This window comes from Tachysurus fulvidraco, chromosome 9 (genome assembly GCF_022655615.1).
Source record: "Tachysurus fulvidraco isolate hzauxx_2018 chromosome 9, HZAU_PFXX_2.0, whole genome shotgun sequence".
Taxonomy (NCBI): domain Eukaryota; kingdom Metazoa; phylum Chordata; class Actinopteri; order Siluriformes; family Bagridae; genus Tachysurus; species Tachysurus fulvidraco.
In genome coordinates this window covers 28,923,981-28,938,439 of record NC_062526.1, presented here as the reverse complement: position 1 = coordinate 28,938,439, position 14,459 = coordinate 28,923,981, and the positions used below count along the sequence as shown (strand labels likewise).

The 14,459-nt window shown below is 44.6% G+C and overlaps 3 protein-coding genes across 6 annotated transcripts in view; 1 reads left to right on the top strand and 2 right to left on the bottom strand.

The window, feature by feature from the left end:
- The window catches only part of zc3h14 (zinc finger CCCH-type containing 14), a 6,900-nt gene extending 4,556 nt beyond the window's left edge, over positions 1-2,344 (bottom strand). The window contains exons 1-2 of the mRNA XM_027160544.2: positions 2,130-2,344; positions 62-104 (exon numbers count right to left, since the gene is read on the bottom strand). Coding sequence (XP_027016345.2) covers positions 62-104; positions 2,130-2,168 — 82 coding nt within the window. The 5' untranslated portion in view covers positions 2,169-2,344. The remainder of the gene's footprint in view (positions 1-61; positions 105-2,129) is intronic.
- Positions 2,345-2,384: 40 nt separating this feature from the next.
- On the top strand, positions 2,385-9,383 carry rmdn3 (regulator of microtubule dynamics 3). 2 transcript variants are annotated; one of them, XM_047818806.1, is made up of 13 exons: positions 2,385-2,718; positions 3,342-3,501; positions 3,688-3,819; positions 3,929-4,014; positions 5,634-5,851; positions 5,971-6,073; positions 6,194-6,254; positions 6,408-6,483; positions 6,778-6,855; positions 7,670-7,768; positions 8,044-8,097; positions 8,810-8,890; positions 8,979-9,383. In XM_047818806.1, the coding sequence occupies exons 1-13, from the start codon at positions 2,538-2,540 to the stop codon at positions 9,045-9,047; spliced, it is 1,398 nt and encodes a 465-aa protein (XP_047674762.1). In that variant the 5' UTR covers positions 2,385-2,537; the 3' UTR covers positions 9,048-9,383. The 2 variants fall into 2 exon arrangements, with proteins under 2 accessions (XP_047674762.1, XP_047674761.1); XM_047818805.1 differs by having other exon boundaries at positions 3,339-3,501.
- On the bottom strand, positions 7,770-14,152 carry rad51 (RAD51 recombinase). 3 transcript variants are annotated; one of them, XR_007143946.1, is made up of 10 exons: positions 14,037-14,132; positions 12,072-12,167; positions 11,789-11,926; positions 11,531-11,648; positions 11,245-11,431; positions 11,037-11,150; positions 10,568-10,697; positions 10,354-10,475; positions 9,970-10,261; positions 7,770-8,262 (listed from the first exon to the last, which is right to left on the bottom strand). XR_007143946.1 is itself a non-coding variant. In XM_027160548.2 (10 exons), exons 3-10 carry the CDS (start codon positions 12,156-12,158, stop codon positions 10,138-10,140), a joined length of 1,020 nt encoding a protein of 339 aa, XP_027016349.1. In that variant the 5' UTR covers positions 12,159-12,167; positions 13,905-13,948; positions 14,037-14,152; the 3' UTR covers positions 9,859-10,137. The 3 variants fall into 3 exon arrangements, 2 of the variants coding, with proteins under 2 accessions (XP_027016349.1, XP_027016348.1); XM_027160548.2 differs by lacking the exon at positions 7,770-8,262 and adding an exon at positions 13,905-13,948 and having other exon boundaries at positions 9,859-10,261; positions 14,037-14,152; XM_027160547.2 differs by lacking the exon at positions 7,770-8,262 and having other exon boundaries at positions 9,859-10,261.
- Positions 14,153-14,459: the final 307 nt, after the last annotated feature.

The following is a 14,459-nucleotide window of genomic DNA, read 5'->3' as shown; positions in this document are numbered from 1 at the left end:
CACACACACACAGACACACACACAACTGGCTCACACACACACAGGCACACAGTGAGCTTACCTACATACGCCCCCAACTCCTGCAGCTTCCCTTTAATGGCCGTCTGAAACACACATGTACACATTAATGAGTCATCAAATTCATGCATGTGTGTATGTATGTGTGTGTGTGTGTGTGTGTGTATGTATGTATGTATGTGTGTGTACCTACAGCACCATAAAACAAGGACAAATTCCTTGTGTGTCTGCACACACTTGGTACATAAAGCTGATTCATCACCAACATCAGATTTAATTGTATTTATTTTCCCTTTGAGGTTTTCTAGTTTTCTGAGATAACCAGACATTAGTCTAATATCATCTTACAGACAGGTTACATGCACATTACTGCATGTTCCCCTGTTCTCTCACACACACACCTGGTAAAGAGTGTGTTACTGAAACAAACACTACAAAGACACACACACAACGACTGTGGACAAGCTTGTGATGATGCCGCACATGGCAGCCTTGATGCTTCGCTCTCCAGTTGTTTTGTGTATATCAAACACTATCAGTTTTACAAGGGACAAACTGTACAATATTCAGAAGAACACACCACAAAATCTCCTACCGGTTTTCAATTATTCGGAAGTTTCGATGGAAAACCTGTGCTGACCAGCTGGCCCCCATCTTCACACAGCTCCAGTGATCTGGTGAAGATCTGTGTGAAGTCCCTTTCTGCTTCAAATGCACAACCATCATCCCCGTCTCACAGAAACCCAAGATAACAGGACTTAACGACTACAGACCTGATGCACTGAAGTTTATCTTCATGAAGATGTTTGAAAAACTGGTTCTGGCTTATCTGAAAGACTTCACTGGACCCCCTGCAGTTTGCTTATCGAGCAAACAGGTCTGTGGCTGATGCAGTAAACATCCTGCAACACCAAGATAAATCAGGGACTTATGTGAGGATCCTGTTTGTAGATTTCATTTCATCCTTTAACACCATCATTCCAACACTCCTACAGACCAAACTGACCCAGGTCTCTGTTCCTAACTCTGTCAGTGGATCACCAGCTTTCAGACAGATAGCCAGCAGCTAGTGAGACTGGGGTCTCGCTGGGGGAAATTCATGTCAAACAGCCTCTCCACCAACACTGGTGCCCCTCAAGGTTGTGTTCTCTCCCCACTGCTCTTCTCCCTGTACACCAATGACTGCACCTCTAATAACCCCTCCTTCAAGCTCCTGAAGACTGCGGATGACGTTACAGTCATCTGTGTCGTCAAGGACGGAGACGAGTCTCCTACAGACAGGAGAGTCTGTAAAAAGAGCTGGCTGTCTGGTGCAGACACAACAACTTGGAGCACAAAAACAGTGGAGACGATTGTGGACTTCCACCACTCACCATCAAGGACAACACTGTGGCTCTAACCAGCTCCCAGGACCTGAAGTGGGACACTCACACCAACACCACTAGGATGGTGATCCCCTGTCCATCCTTCAAGAACTGTCGAGATCCAGCACATCACTCTGGATCCCTCACATACAGGTCATCAGCTTCATAAACCTTTCCCATCGATACAGAGCCCCAAACACCATCACAAACAGACACAAGAACAGTTTCTTCCCCCAGACAAAGTGTTAAATGTTCATCATTACACAATAACAATGTGCAATAACCTTATATGTATTTGTTACCGTCTCCATCCTGCATCTCGTTTTATTATCTCAGCACAACTGTACATACAATTTACTTATCTTCAGTTCTTTGTCTGTGTGTATTTACGTGTGTGTGTTGTTTTATTCGCATCTTGTTGTTGTCTTCTGTCATTACTAATAAAGCTCCTGCTTGTGAGTCTGAGGCGTTAGCACGAGTTTACATTAGTTAGCGTCATATTATATACACAACTCGGTTATTACATTCATACACTATAAATCAATATCATTAAACAACTACATATCTTTCTGTACATATAGATGCAGAATCAGACGTTTATTAGTTAATGATTATTACAGACAAAAACAACACAGTTGACCAAGCTAGCGAATTTATGCTAAGCTAAACTATGCTAAGCTAAGCTAAACTATGCTAAGCTAAGCGTACTAGTTTAGTTAGCTGCAGGTTTAAACACGTTTAATTTACCCGTATTTTCTTGCTGATCTCCGTCCCGATTTCCATCATTTAGCGTCTCAGCTCGCGTCTGTGACCTACAAATTAACGCATATATAAATAAACAGTATTATTTAAACCGAGTCCTGTATGGCTGACTGGAGCTGAGGGATCAATACTGCGCATGCTCGTAGGCTTTCTGACACACTGCGCATGCGCGTGTCTACACCCCGTATCCTCCAGGGCTCTAGATGGCGCCAGTGTACCGATGTTTGTTTACTACGTTAAAGAACGTTGCGGATTTTCCCAGGACGACATTTTCCGTTTAAAAACGAAAGCGTTTATAAAGCGTCTATAAACGAACGTGTTTTATTTGTGTTTGTTGCTACGACACGAAGCTTAGCGTTTGAGGTTCAACGTAAACATTAGACAGCATTAAAGATGAGCTTTCTGGGTCGGACCCGGATGCTCGGTCTCGGTATCGGTGTCACCGTCAGTACCGCACTGATCGCGGTGCTGCTCATTAAACACATGGTGCGGAGGAGGAGGAGACAGCGCCCCTTAGGGGTGACACACAGCAGTGCAGCGGAGAACAGGACAAACCTGGGACAGGAGGATAGAGGTGTGTGTGTGTGTGTGTGTGTGTGTGTGTGTGTAAGTAAGGGGTGTGTGAGAGAGTGTGTCAGTGTGTGTGTGTGTGAGAGTGAGTGTGTGTGTGAGTGAGAGTGAGTGTGTGTGTGTGTGTGTGTGTAGGTGTGTGTGTGTGTGTGTGTGTGTAGGTGAGTAAGGGGTGTGTAAGAGAGTGTGTCTGTGTGTGTGAGAGTGTGTGTGTCAGTGTGTGTGTGTGGAGGTAAGTAAGGAGGGGTGTGTGTGTGTGTGTCAGTTTGTGTGTGTGTGTGTGTGAGTGTGTGAGTGTGTGTGTGTGTGTGTGTCAGTTTCTGTGTGTGTGTGTGTGTGTGAGAGTGTGTCAGTTTCTGTGTGTGTGAGTGTGTCAGTTTCTGTGTGTGTGTGTGTGTGTGAGTGTGTCAGTTTCTGTGTGTGTGTGTGTGTGTGTGTCAGTTTCTGTGTGTGTGTGTGAAGGTGATTAAGGAGGGGTGTTACCATCAGTTTGGGTGGGTGGGTGTGGGTGAGTAAGGGGGGTGATACCATCAGAACAGGACCATACAATGTCACAAGATGTGTGTGTATGTGTGTGTGTGTGTGTGTGTGTGTGTGTGTGTGCGCACGCTCTCTCATACACAGCAGCAATAGCATCTGTCCTGAGCGAGTTAACCCCAGAGCAGCACACTGAGCTGAGGAAGACTCTGAATGAGGTGATGATGAGTGTGACCACTCTACGTGGTGAAGTAGCCGAGCTGAGGGACGGCCTGAGAGACATCGCTAACACCATTGTCGAGGACGTCAGGTCAGTGTCACCCTGACAGCTCAGTGTCACCTGTCAATCAAAATACACTAATCCTCATTAATCAGTCACCAAAGCAGGAAGTGAGACTGACCTTGTGTAACAGTGGTGTGTGTCTCAGTCTGCCCTGTAGAGTGGACATTACATTAGTGTGTGTTACAGACCCTCTGTCTGTCTGTGTCTCTGTAGGAAAGGGGTGGAGGAAGGGCAAAGGTCACGGCGGCGACGTCACTACCTGACGAGGGAGCGTTCTGACTCCATGAGCTCCAGCTCCATTTACTTCACTGCCAGTAACGGGATGAGCAGTCGGAGCGAGGGCGGGTACGTGACACTGCCACGCCCCTTTGTTCACTAATGAGCCAGTTGTATTTAACTCGTTAGCTCTTTAATTAGTGATTAACTAGTTACTGTGTTTGTGTTACACTCATAGATACACAACCGCTTATTCCACTGCAGAGTCTGACTACACAGACCGAGAGACAGACAGGGACGAGGACCAGGACGAGGAAGATGAAGGTGACACACTCAACATTCTGTGTTTAGTGCAAGTTCCAGTCAATGGGGATGGATTAGTGTGATGTGGTTTGGGACACAGTTGTGATCGGGTTTAGTGTTTAGTGATCGAATGTCCTAATGACAGTCAGATTAACACGACAATAACTTGTCATGTGATGTTAATGTCCTAATGACGGTCAGATTAACACGACAGTAACTTGTCATGTGATGTTAATGTCCTAATGACGGTCAGATTAACACGACAGTAACTTGTCATGTGATGTTAATGTCCTAATGACGGTCAGATTAACACGACAGTAACTTGTCATGTGATGTTAATGTCCTAATGACAGTCAGTTTAACACGACAGTAACTTGTCATGTGATGTTAATGTCCTAATGACGGTCAGATTAACACGACAGTAACTTGTCATGTGATGTTAATGTCCTAATGACGGTCAGATTAACACGACAGTAACTTGTCATGTGATGTTAATGTCCTAATGACAGTCAGATTAACACGACAGTAACTTGTCATGTGATGTTAATGTCCTAATGACAGTCAGATTAACACGACAGTAACTTGTCATGTGATGTTAATGTCCTAACGTTAGAGGGAACGTTTTGAACAATGTTGGTGTTAAAGTAAAGTTGCTATTAAATAATTAATGGTAGTGTGAGAGAGCAGCTAAAGTTAGAGTAATGTTAGTGTACAAGCGTTTAACTAACATTAGTGTTAGGATGGTGTTAATGTAAAGTACAGTAATGTTAGAATAGCAGGAAAGCAACACTGGAATTTTAGTAATGTTAGTGTTTATTAGTGGTGTTTCAAGCTTTGTGATGTTGGTGTTAACACGTGAGTAATGTTAGTGTATTACAGCAACACGTGAGTAATGTTAGTGTATTACAGCAACACATGAGTAATGTTAGTGTATTACAGCAGCACGTGAGTAATGTTAGTGTTATTACAGCAACACGTGAGTAATGTTAGTGTTATTACAGCAACACGTGAGTAATGTTAGTGTATTACAGCAACACGTGAGTAATGTTAGTGTTATTACAGCAACACGTGAGTAATGTTAGTGTATTACAGCAACACATGAGTAATGTTAGTGTATTACAGCAACACGTGAGTAATGTTAGTGTTATTACAGCAACACATGAGTAATGTTAGTGTATTACAGCAGCACGTGAGTAATGTTAGTGTATTACAGCAGCACGTGAGTAATGTTAGTGTTATTACAGCAACACGTGAGTAATGTTAGTGTTATTACAGCAACACGTGAGTAATGTTAGTGTTATTACAGCAACACGTGAGTAATGTTAGTGTTATTACAGCAACACGTGAGTAATGTTAGTGTTATTACAGCAACACGTGAGTAATGTTAGTGTTATTACAGCAACACGTGAGTAATGTTAGTGTTATTACAGCAACACGTGAGTAATGTTAGTGTTATTACAGCAACACGTGAGTAATGTTAGTGTATTACAGCAACACGTGAGTAATGTTAACTTCAGAGTAACAGTGTTAGAGTAACGTTGAGTTTAGAGCACTATCAGTGTTAGATGTTCGTGTAGCTTTAGTGTAAACATAACATTTCAGTAACTTTAGAGTAACCTCAGGGTTTATCGTGATTACAGGTGAGGAGGAGGAGGAGGAAGAGCGAAGCTGTGCCACAGTTCTGACTCTCCGGCCGGACGAGCCTCAGTCTGAGGAAGACGATGTGGATGCTGATGAAGAAGTGGTGGTGATGAGTCCTGAACTTGCTCTGCTGCTGACCCAGAGTGACCTCCTTCACGCTGGGGATTCTGGGAAAAAAACTGATGGATTTATTCTGTTAAGGGAGAACAAACCCCTGGTGACTGAATAATAATAATAACAATAATAATAATAATAATAATAATAATAATAATAATAATAGTTTATTTTTAAATGTTTCTTTAATAAAAGCACCCTGATGGATGTGTGTGTATTCAGTACAGTGATAATATGGAGTTTCTATGGCGACTAGCTCGAGCCTACAATGATATGTGTGAGCATGCAGAGGATGAGGAAGAGCGGCGGAGTTTTGCAGAGCAAGGTGAACACACACACACACACACACACACACACACACACACACACATTCAAATACACGTTCATATCTGTGTATTTTATTACTTTTACTATTATATGATTAGTTGATATTTTGACCCTGTAGGTCGTGATGAGGCCGAGTCAGTACTACAGAGAAACGGACTGAACGCTGACTGTCATAAGTGGTGAGACACACACACACACACACACACACACACACACACACACACACACACACACACACACACACACACACACACACACACACACACACACACACAGAGAGGAGAGGGTGAATGTCATCCACAGGTGTGTGTGTGTGTGCGTGTGTTTGGCAGGTTTGCCATGCTGACCAGTCAGATGTTGCAGTGTGACAGCATGCACAGTAAACTGAAGAGCAGCCACATACTCAAGGTGTGTGTGTGTGTGTGTGTGTGTGTGTGAGTGTGTGATTGTGTGTGTGATTGTGTGTGTGATTGTGTGTGTGATTGTGTGTGTGATTGTGTGTGTGAGTGTGTGTGTGAGTGAGATTGTGTGTGTGTGTGTGTGAGAGATTGTGTGTGTGTGTGAGAGATTGTGTGTGTGTGTATGAGTGTGTGTGTGTGTGTGTATGAGTGTGTGTGTGTGTGAGTATGAGTGTGTGTGTGTCCATCATCTGTACACACTGCAATATTAGAGTTGTTTCTAAATAAACCTGTGTGTGTTTAGGAACACTTGGATCATGCTTTAGCTCTCAGAGACGACGACCCGCTGTGTTTCTACCTGCTGGGCCGCTGGTGCTATGAGGTGTGTGTTACACTCTGGTGTGTGTGTGTGTGTGTTACACTCTGATGAGTGTGTGTGTGTGTGTGTTACATTCTGATGTGTGTGTGTGTGTTACACTCTGATGTGTGTGTGTGTGTTACACTCTGATGAGTGTGTGTGTGTGTGTGTGTGTGTTACACTCTGATGAGTGTGTGTGTGTGTGTGTTACACTCTGATGTGTGTGTGTGTTACACTCTGATGTGTGTGTGTGTTACACTCTGTTGAGTGTGTGTGTGTGTGTGTGTGTGTGTGTGTGTGTGTGTGTTACACGCTGATGTGTGTGTTACACGCTGATGTGTGTGTTACACGATGATGCGTGTGTGTGTGTGTTACACTGATGTGTGTGTGTGTGTGTGTGTGTGTGTGTGTGTTACACGATGATGTGTGTGTGTGTGTGTGTGTGTGTGTGTGTGTGTTACACGATGATGTGTGTGTGTGTGTGTGTGTGTGTGTGTGTGTGTGTGTGTTACACTGTGATGAGTGTGTGTGTGTGTGTGTGTTACACTCTGATGTGTGTGTGTGTTACACTCTGATGAGTGTGTGTGTGTGTGTGTGTGTGTGTGTGTGTTACACGCTGATGTGTGTGTTACACGCTGATGTGTGTGTTACACGATGATGCGTGTGTGTGTGTGTGTGTTACACTGATGTGTGTGTGTGTGTGTGTGTGTGTGTGTTACACGATGATGTGTGTGTGTGTGTGTGTGTGTGTGTGTGTGTTACACTGTGATGATGTGGATTCACACCAAACCTTTCATACAGTAGAAGACAGATCTGACTCCTGACTGTCTCTGTGTAGATTAGCAGGTTGTCGTGGTTGGAGCAGAAGGCAGCAGCTGCTGTGTATGAAACTCCTCCATGTTCCTCTCTACACCAAGCTCTGGAGAACTTTCTGAAGGTCTCACACACACACACACACACACACACACACACACACACACACACACACACACACACACACACAGCATTGCTCAATATTTACAACCAAGTAAATAAATGTAACTAGAGAACTGTAATCATGGAAACAACCTGTGTGTTCGTGTGTGTGTGTTTGTGTGTGCGTGTGTGTATGTATGTGTGCGTGCGTGCGTGTGCGCGCGTGTGTGTGTTTATCTGTGCGTGTGTGTGTATGTGTGCGTGTGTGTGTGTTTGTGTGTGTGTGTGTGTGTGCAGGCTGAAGAGCTAAAGCCAGGATTCTCCAGAGCAGTGAGACTCTACATTGCAAAGGTTAACTTTCCTTTCATTCCCACCACTCGGTCTCTCACTCCATCTCATTTCCTTTTATTCTCCTGCTCTGTTTTTCTGTTTTCCTTCTTTTATTCTTTTTCTTTCTCTCTTCTTTTATTCCATCACAATCTGCATTCTGTCCTTCACTCACAGGTCTAAGGGGGGCTACAGGAAACAACAGAAATATGATTTTAAAGAGCGCTGGTCTCTCTCTCTCTCTCTCTCTCTCACACACACACACACACATACACACACACACACTTACACACACTTGCACACACAAACACACACTCACTCACACACATACACACTCACACTTACACACACACACTCACTCACACTCAGTCACTCACTCTCACACAAACCCACACACACACACTTGCGCACACAAACACTCACTCACACACACACACTCGCACACACTCACTCACATACTCTCACTCACTCTCACACACACACACACACTCACTCACTCACTCTCACACACACACACACACACACACTTGCGCACACAAACACTCACTCACACACACACACTCGCACACACTCACTCACATACTCTCACTCACTCTCACACACACACACACACTCACTCACATACTCTCACTCACTCTCACACACACACACACACTCACTCACTCACTCTCACACACACACACACTCACTCACACTCACACACAGGTCTTTTAATTTTCTTCTGTGTGATTTTTAGTGTCATAAGGATTTAGGAAACGAATCAGAGGCGAGGAACTGGGCACAGCTGGCACTGACCACACCCACCAACACCCACCAGGTGATGATACTCAGCTTGTTGTTGTTTATCATCAGTTTTATGTGTCAGAAAGTTTTCATCACTGAAATAATCAATATCCAATCCACAGGAGGCAAGGCTCTCTGTGATGGAGGCGGAGCTACAGGCTTTGATTGACAGCCCTGCCGTACAGCTGTAAGCCTGGTGTCAAAACGAAGTGATAGTGTTATAACTGACATACGAGACGACATTTTAAAGCTGCTGTTCAGGAGTTAATGTAACTCACATTTCACAAAACTATTTATTTCACCTCTAACTTATAAATCCATCATGAAGGCAGCGTGTGTGTGTGAGAAGTGGGACATTAATGTGACATAAGTGTGAAGAAGTGTGACATTAATGTGACATAAGTGTGAAGAAGTGTGACATTAATGTGACATAAGTGTGAAGAAGTGGGACATTAATGTGACATAACACAGCTCAGAGTTTTGTTCTGAAGGAAATAATCAGTCTGAATAAAACATTCTAAACATTCTGTCGTCTCTTCAGTGGTGTTCTGTGGCTCCTCATTATAGTGGTATTAACATGTGAGCCAATACACAACTCTAAATTCCTTTGTTCCAGTGAGGGAGGCGTGGCCTCTGCGGGGTCAGTCACAGCAAGGGAGGCGTGGCCTATGCAGGGTCAGTCACAGCGAGGGAGGTGTGGCTTCTGCAGGGTCGGTCCCAGCAAGGGGGGCGTGGCCTCTGCAGGACCGTTGTTGTCCTGTCTCAGACACTTTTCCTTAATTCCTTGTTATTATTATTTGGGTTAGTGAACCCAAAGACATCTATTAATGGTGGTGTGGTCTCTGTCCCCGTCAGTCCCAGTGAAGGAGGCATGGCATCAATTATGACACAGTGGGCGTGGCCTCTGTACCCATACTGACATGAATCATATCAAACTGATGTCTGTTTTAAAAGGATTTCACACATCAGACATTTAAACACAGGAGGAAATAAAACGTGCGATCATGACAAACAATAAAACATTTAATAGTTATATGTACAGAAAGTATAAGTACAATATACAGAAAAATCAGGAAAAGAAAACGCAAATGTAGTATTTAATCCTTTTATCACCTGAAAAGAAAAATGTCATCTGAAACACATGAACCACTCTTCACCAGCAGGTGGCACTGTTCCTGTGTTCTTCCCTCACACACTGCACAGATGAACACACATTATAGCAGCACGTGTGTGTGTATCAGTCACCGTCCGTCTCTCACATGAACACACTGTTTTGTGCCCTCAGTCTTTAGCATCTCCTACTCCATCCGCGTTGATGGCGAACATGGCCTCCGCCTCAGGTAAGCAGGGAGAGTCGTAAATTTTACAGATCCGAGTTTCACCACGGCCCTTCCTCAAATACAACCTGAGGGAGCAGATAAACTCAGTGTGAGATATAAACTGGTCATGGCGTGTTGTCTGGAACACCACCCACCCCTGACTGATGTGGTTTCCTACCTGGTCGTGGAGGCATGTGCTAAAATATTTCCTCCAATTGGCTTTTTTGGATCTGCGGAAAACATGGCTGCTCCGTCCACCTGCGCTACAACCTGATTGGTGATGACAACGGCAACACCAAACTGCAACAACAAAAAAAGATCAACAAAACCTCAAACCGGTAGTTCAATTAACACCCAGACAATTTAAAGTGATCACATAGTGTTACATTCACCTCGTCAGCGAGACGCAGCAGCATACGGAGGAAACGCCCCAAATGACACTGACGGGCAGAGAGCTCACCTCTTCCTGAATAATCTGTCCTGTAGAGCGCAGTGGCACTGTCCACTATCAACAGGGCATACCTGAGAAGAGAGAGAGAGAGAAAAGGGGGAGAGGGAGGGAGAGAGAGAAAAAGGGAGAGGAGGAGAGAAAGAAGGGAAAATTGGAGAGAGAGAGGGAGAAAGAAGAGAGAAAGGGAGGAGGGGTGAGAGAGGGGAAGAGAGAGAGAGAGAGTAGAGAGTGAAAGAGAGAAAATTAAAGCTGTTCCCTTGAATTTTTTTTTAATTAAAGATGAACTGCTTGTGAAAACGTGGAGCAGCTGAAGTGTAAAGTTTGACAAAAAAAAGACTATTCCAAGTAAAGGATGACCTTGGTAACTCCCTCACATGCTCACAGTGTGTGTGTGTGTGTGTGAGAGTTACCTGGACTCTGCCATCATAGCTGAAGCCTGATAGAGCAGCTGAGTCTGATGATCTGTGTTAAAAGCTCGAGCGTATGCTACATTATCCAAAACATCACTGCCGACGAGTCCATACCTGAAACACACAAAACTTTGAGCTGCTTCTTGTACATGGAGCAATGTAGTGTGTGTGTGTGTGTGTGTGTGTGTGTGTGTGTGTGTGTGTGTACCTCTCTGCCACAGCGAGCAGTCTCTCAGGTCTGAAGGTGCCCTCAGTGTCGATGTACATGGCCTTCCCTTCTCCTCCCCCCTGATCGATAGGAAGCTGACACGTCACCGCCAGCGTGTGGCACAGCTGAGTCTTTCCTGTACGGAACTCACCGAACATCTCTGTGATGGAGCCCGTCTCAATACCACCTACACACACAGGTTCAGTTTGGCACTGTTTATGTACATAGGTGTGTGTGTGTGTGTGTGTGTGTGTGTGTGTGTGTGTGTGTTTCCCCCACCACTCACCTTGCAGCAGTTTGTCGAGCTCTTTGGAGCCGGTGGAGATCTGGATGATCTCAGCTCTGCGCTGATGAAACTCTGTCGCTGTGGTGAATCCCATCGGAACCAGTTTAGCTGCTTCACCCTGTTACAACCAGAGACACAGATTACTGTGGGGAAGGAACGACAGAGGAGTTATAGGGAGAAAGAGAGATCCGTAGAGAAAGGGACAGTTATGGAGACAGATCGTTTTGGGGTTATATTTATTATTTTTAATCTTCTCACCAGGATCTTGTCAGCTTTAGCCTCACTGATGCCTTTTATGTTCAACAGCTCTTTTTTAGGAGCGTACGCTACGGCCTCGATGGTGTGGAACCCTGCGTCCTCCAGCTTCTTTAGATCACTGGCACTGATTCCACACTGCTGTATATCACACACACACACACACACACACACACACACACACACACACACACACACACACACACACAATGTTGAAACAAACTCTTCACTGTACAAGAGAGTTGTGCATTAACCACGATGGAGTGTGTACACCATGTTCTCGTACCTCCAGGCGGTTCAGTGGCTGTGGGCCGAAGCTCTCGTCCTCTTCAACGTCTGCCTCCACCTCTACTCGACTCGCACTCATCGCCATCTTCACCAACTGCTCCATGACACACACACACACACACCACAATCATACGCGCACACACCACAATCATACACACACCACAATCATACACCCACACACACACACACACACCACAATCATACACCCACACACACACCACAATCATACACCCACACACACACCACAATCATACACCCACACACACACACATCACAATCATACACACACACACACCACAATCATACACCCACACACACCACAATCATACACACACACACATGCCACCATCAACACAACACCACCACATCATACACACACACAAACCAAAATCATCCAACCCCACACACAAAACATCACAATCATACGCACACACACATCACCATTCATACACACACACATCATCACAATCATACACACACACACATCACCATCATACAAACACACCACAACATCCACTCATCACCCACCACACACCACAATCATACACACACACACACACACATCACAATCATACACACACACACACATCACAATCATACACACACACACACATCACAATCATACACACACACACACATCACAATCATACACACACACACATCACAATCATACACACACACACATCACAATCATACACACACACACATCACAATCATACACACACACATCACAATCATACACACACATGATCTGTGTGTAAATATTTCTTATCCAGAGCGACTTACATTTTATCTCATTTTGATACAACTGAGCAATTGAGGTCTAAGGGCCTTGCTAAGGGGCCCAGCAGTGGCAGCTTGGTGGATGAAGGAATTGAACTCACAACCTTCAGATTGATAGTCCAGCACCTTACACACTAGGCTACCACATTACACCCCTGTAGACTAGGGCGAAAGGTCGTATCCCAAACAGCTCTTTACACCACTGTAGACTAGGGCGAAGGGTCGTATCCCAAACACCTCTTTACACCACTGTAGACTAGGGCGAAGGGTCGTATCCCAAACAGCTCTTTACACCACTGTAGACTAGGGCGAAGGGTCGTATCCCAAACACCTCTTTACACCACTGTAGACTAGGGCGAAGGGTCGTATCCCAAACAGCTCTTTACACCACTGTAGACTAGGGCGAAGGGTCGTATCCCAAACAGCTCTTTACACCACTGTAGACTAGAGCAAAGGGTCGTATCCCAAACAGCTCATTACACCATTGTAGACTAGGGTGAAGGGTCGTATCCCAAACAGCTCATTACACCATTGTAGACTAGGGTGAAGGGTCGTATCCCAAACAGCTCTTTACACCACTGTAGACTACGGAAAAGGTTCGTATCCCAAACAGCTCATCATTACACCACTGTAGACTAGAGCAAAGGGTCGTATCCCAAACAGCTCATTACACCATTGTAGACTAGGGTGAAGTGTCGTATCCCAAACAGCTCATTACACCACTGTAGACTAGGGAGAAGGGTCGTATCCCAAACAGCTCATCATTACACCACTGTAGACTAGAGCAAAGGGTCGTATCCCAAACAGCTCATTACACCATTGTAGACTAGTGCGCATGCGCCGTTGGTCATGAGCCCTCTGTAGTGCACTTATAGAAGAAATGTAGACTTTTGACATCCGTGTTCAGTTTACAATCCACGTCATTTGGTAACATTAACGGGTTATTTATTATTATTATTATTATTATTACACTGTTAAATGATTGACACGCTATAACATAGCTGCTAACAGCTAACACAAAAATGAGCTATTATGCTAAAGTAAGTACCTCAGGTTTATCTCGTGACAATTCCGCAGCGAGACGTCGCTACTCTGTAAGCCATCAGACACGTTAAACAGCAGGAAGCAGAAACGATAAAACTCATCATAATAAAGACAGAAACAGATAAATGGTTCTCACCGCGTTCAAAACAAACAAGCAGCTCAACGAAGATTCCCGCTCGACGGAAGACGTCAGCATATGTACGTCCTGACGTCATGACGCAAGCACGTAGAGCACAGACGCCCCGCCTATGCCGCTAGATAAATGCTGTACTTTAATTTTCTCCATTACACAATCATTAGACCTCACACTCATGGTACCGGTGATACCACTGTAGCAAAATAAATGTCTACTCACACATCATACATCGTCTTCACTATTACACAGCTCTTCTATATCTCTTTATATTTAAATACAATTGCCCAAAAGTATGTGCACCCTTGTCCTTTACACCCCCACGTGGTTCTGCCCCTTTCCAAGTGCTGCTGTATTACAACTTTACAAAGAACCAAGAAGCCCAAACCTACCTGAAGCTCGTACCTGAAGTCAATGCGTGAACAT